Source organism: Ammodytes marinus, assembly GCF_949987685.1.
Source record: "Ammodytes marinus genome assembly, chromosome: 11".
Classification (NCBI taxonomy): domain Eukaryota; kingdom Metazoa; phylum Chordata; class Actinopteri; order Uranoscopiformes; family Ammodytidae; genus Ammodytes; species Ammodytes marinus.
Window position 1 is genome coordinate 4673992 of NC_137215.1, and position 1329 is coordinate 4675320.

At 44.6% G+C, this 1329-nt stretch overlaps 1 protein-coding gene across 1 annotated transcript in view; it reads left to right on the plus strand.

Annotated features, from left to right (window-relative positions):
* Positions 1-423: 423 nt before the first annotated feature.
* The window catches only part of LOC307258006 (A-type potassium channel modulatory protein KCNIP2), a gene marked incomplete at both ends in the record, with an annotated part of 149342 nt that continues 148436 nt past the window's right edge, over positions 424-1329 (plus strand). Inside the window, one exon of the mRNA XM_080037384.1 lies at positions 424-496. Within this exon, the coding sequence (XP_079893510.1) occupies positions 424-496 (73 nt within the window). The remainder of the gene's footprint in view (positions 497-1329) is intronic.

Here is a 1329-nt window from a genome sequence, read left to right on the forward strand (position 1 = left end):
TACTTCTGTGTGTGTGTGTGTGTACTCAAGTGGGTGTGTGTGTGTGTGTGTGTGTGTGTATCGGTGTGTGGGTGTGTGTGTGTGTGTGTGTGTGTGTGTGTGTGTGTCCCGGTGTGTGTGTGTCGGTGGTGTGCATGGGCGCGCGTGCCTGACACCATGTGGAAGCAGTAGCGCGCGCTGCTGCTTGGTCCACTCACTCAGCTGCTGGTTTGCCGAGAGCGCACACAGGAACACAACCGCGAAATGACAACTTAACACGGCGCTCATATTCACTCAGTCATCAACCATGACTTGTTAACGTTACTATAGCTACTTCTAGCCACCAGCACGTGAAGGCAAACCCCATAAAACCACCTTATATCATCGCTAGTAGGATCGCTAAACATATCAGCTGTGCCACATTCCAGCGCACGAGGGGGAAAAATGAAGGCTAAAAACCGCGACCAAAGCTTGTCGGACTCGAGAGAGCTGGACGGATCCTACGACCAACTAACGGGTGAGTCAACCGGCGTTTGAAACGGCGCTGGATGTTGTAATATATAATGTTGCCTGCGATAAATAATAATAAAAAAAGATTCAATATGCTGAAATTATGAGCTGTAAAGAGCCCTCGTGCACCTCTTAACTTCAGGTATATTGGATATGTCACAAATTGTTTCACATGCATTCATCTCCTCACCCAAGGTTAAATAACTAAACATAGCCTATTAGTAAATGTTGTTATTGATATTGACAGTTTATTTGATGGCTATAGTGCGTCAACGTTAAGTTAAGATGTAAAGTTTATAGGCTATCATTTTTGGCAGACTTAAATTATCAGCTTCCATGGTAACACAGCTATATATTCGTAATGTGTTCCCTTTCTTAAGTAGTAGGCTACAACACGTACGATAGCCTATAGTTATTTTTCCTAAGGGACACATGAGATAAAATTGATAAGTTAAACAAGCAATATTTAATTGAAAAAACAAAAACACATATTGAATCTTTTACCGTCTGTTGCATGTGAGTGTGTGTGTAAGTGCATATAATGTGGTGCGTAATGTTGATGAGCGATTTGCTGTTATGTTGAGACTGTGAAGAGAACAGTTTGATCTTGCTGGCTTGGCTTAGCTGCTGCGGGAGACCACCTTTTCACCGTCACTGTATTTCATGGCTGTTAAGACACAGCGCCGTGGGACAGAAAACACCTGTCTGACCGATCTGGTGATGATGCCCAAATGTGTGGCGCGAGACCACATTCCTTTGTTTTTGGAGCGCGTGTGCGTGTGCGTGTGTGTGTGTGTGTGTGTGTGTGTGTGCGTGTGTGTGTGTGTGTGTGTGTGCGTG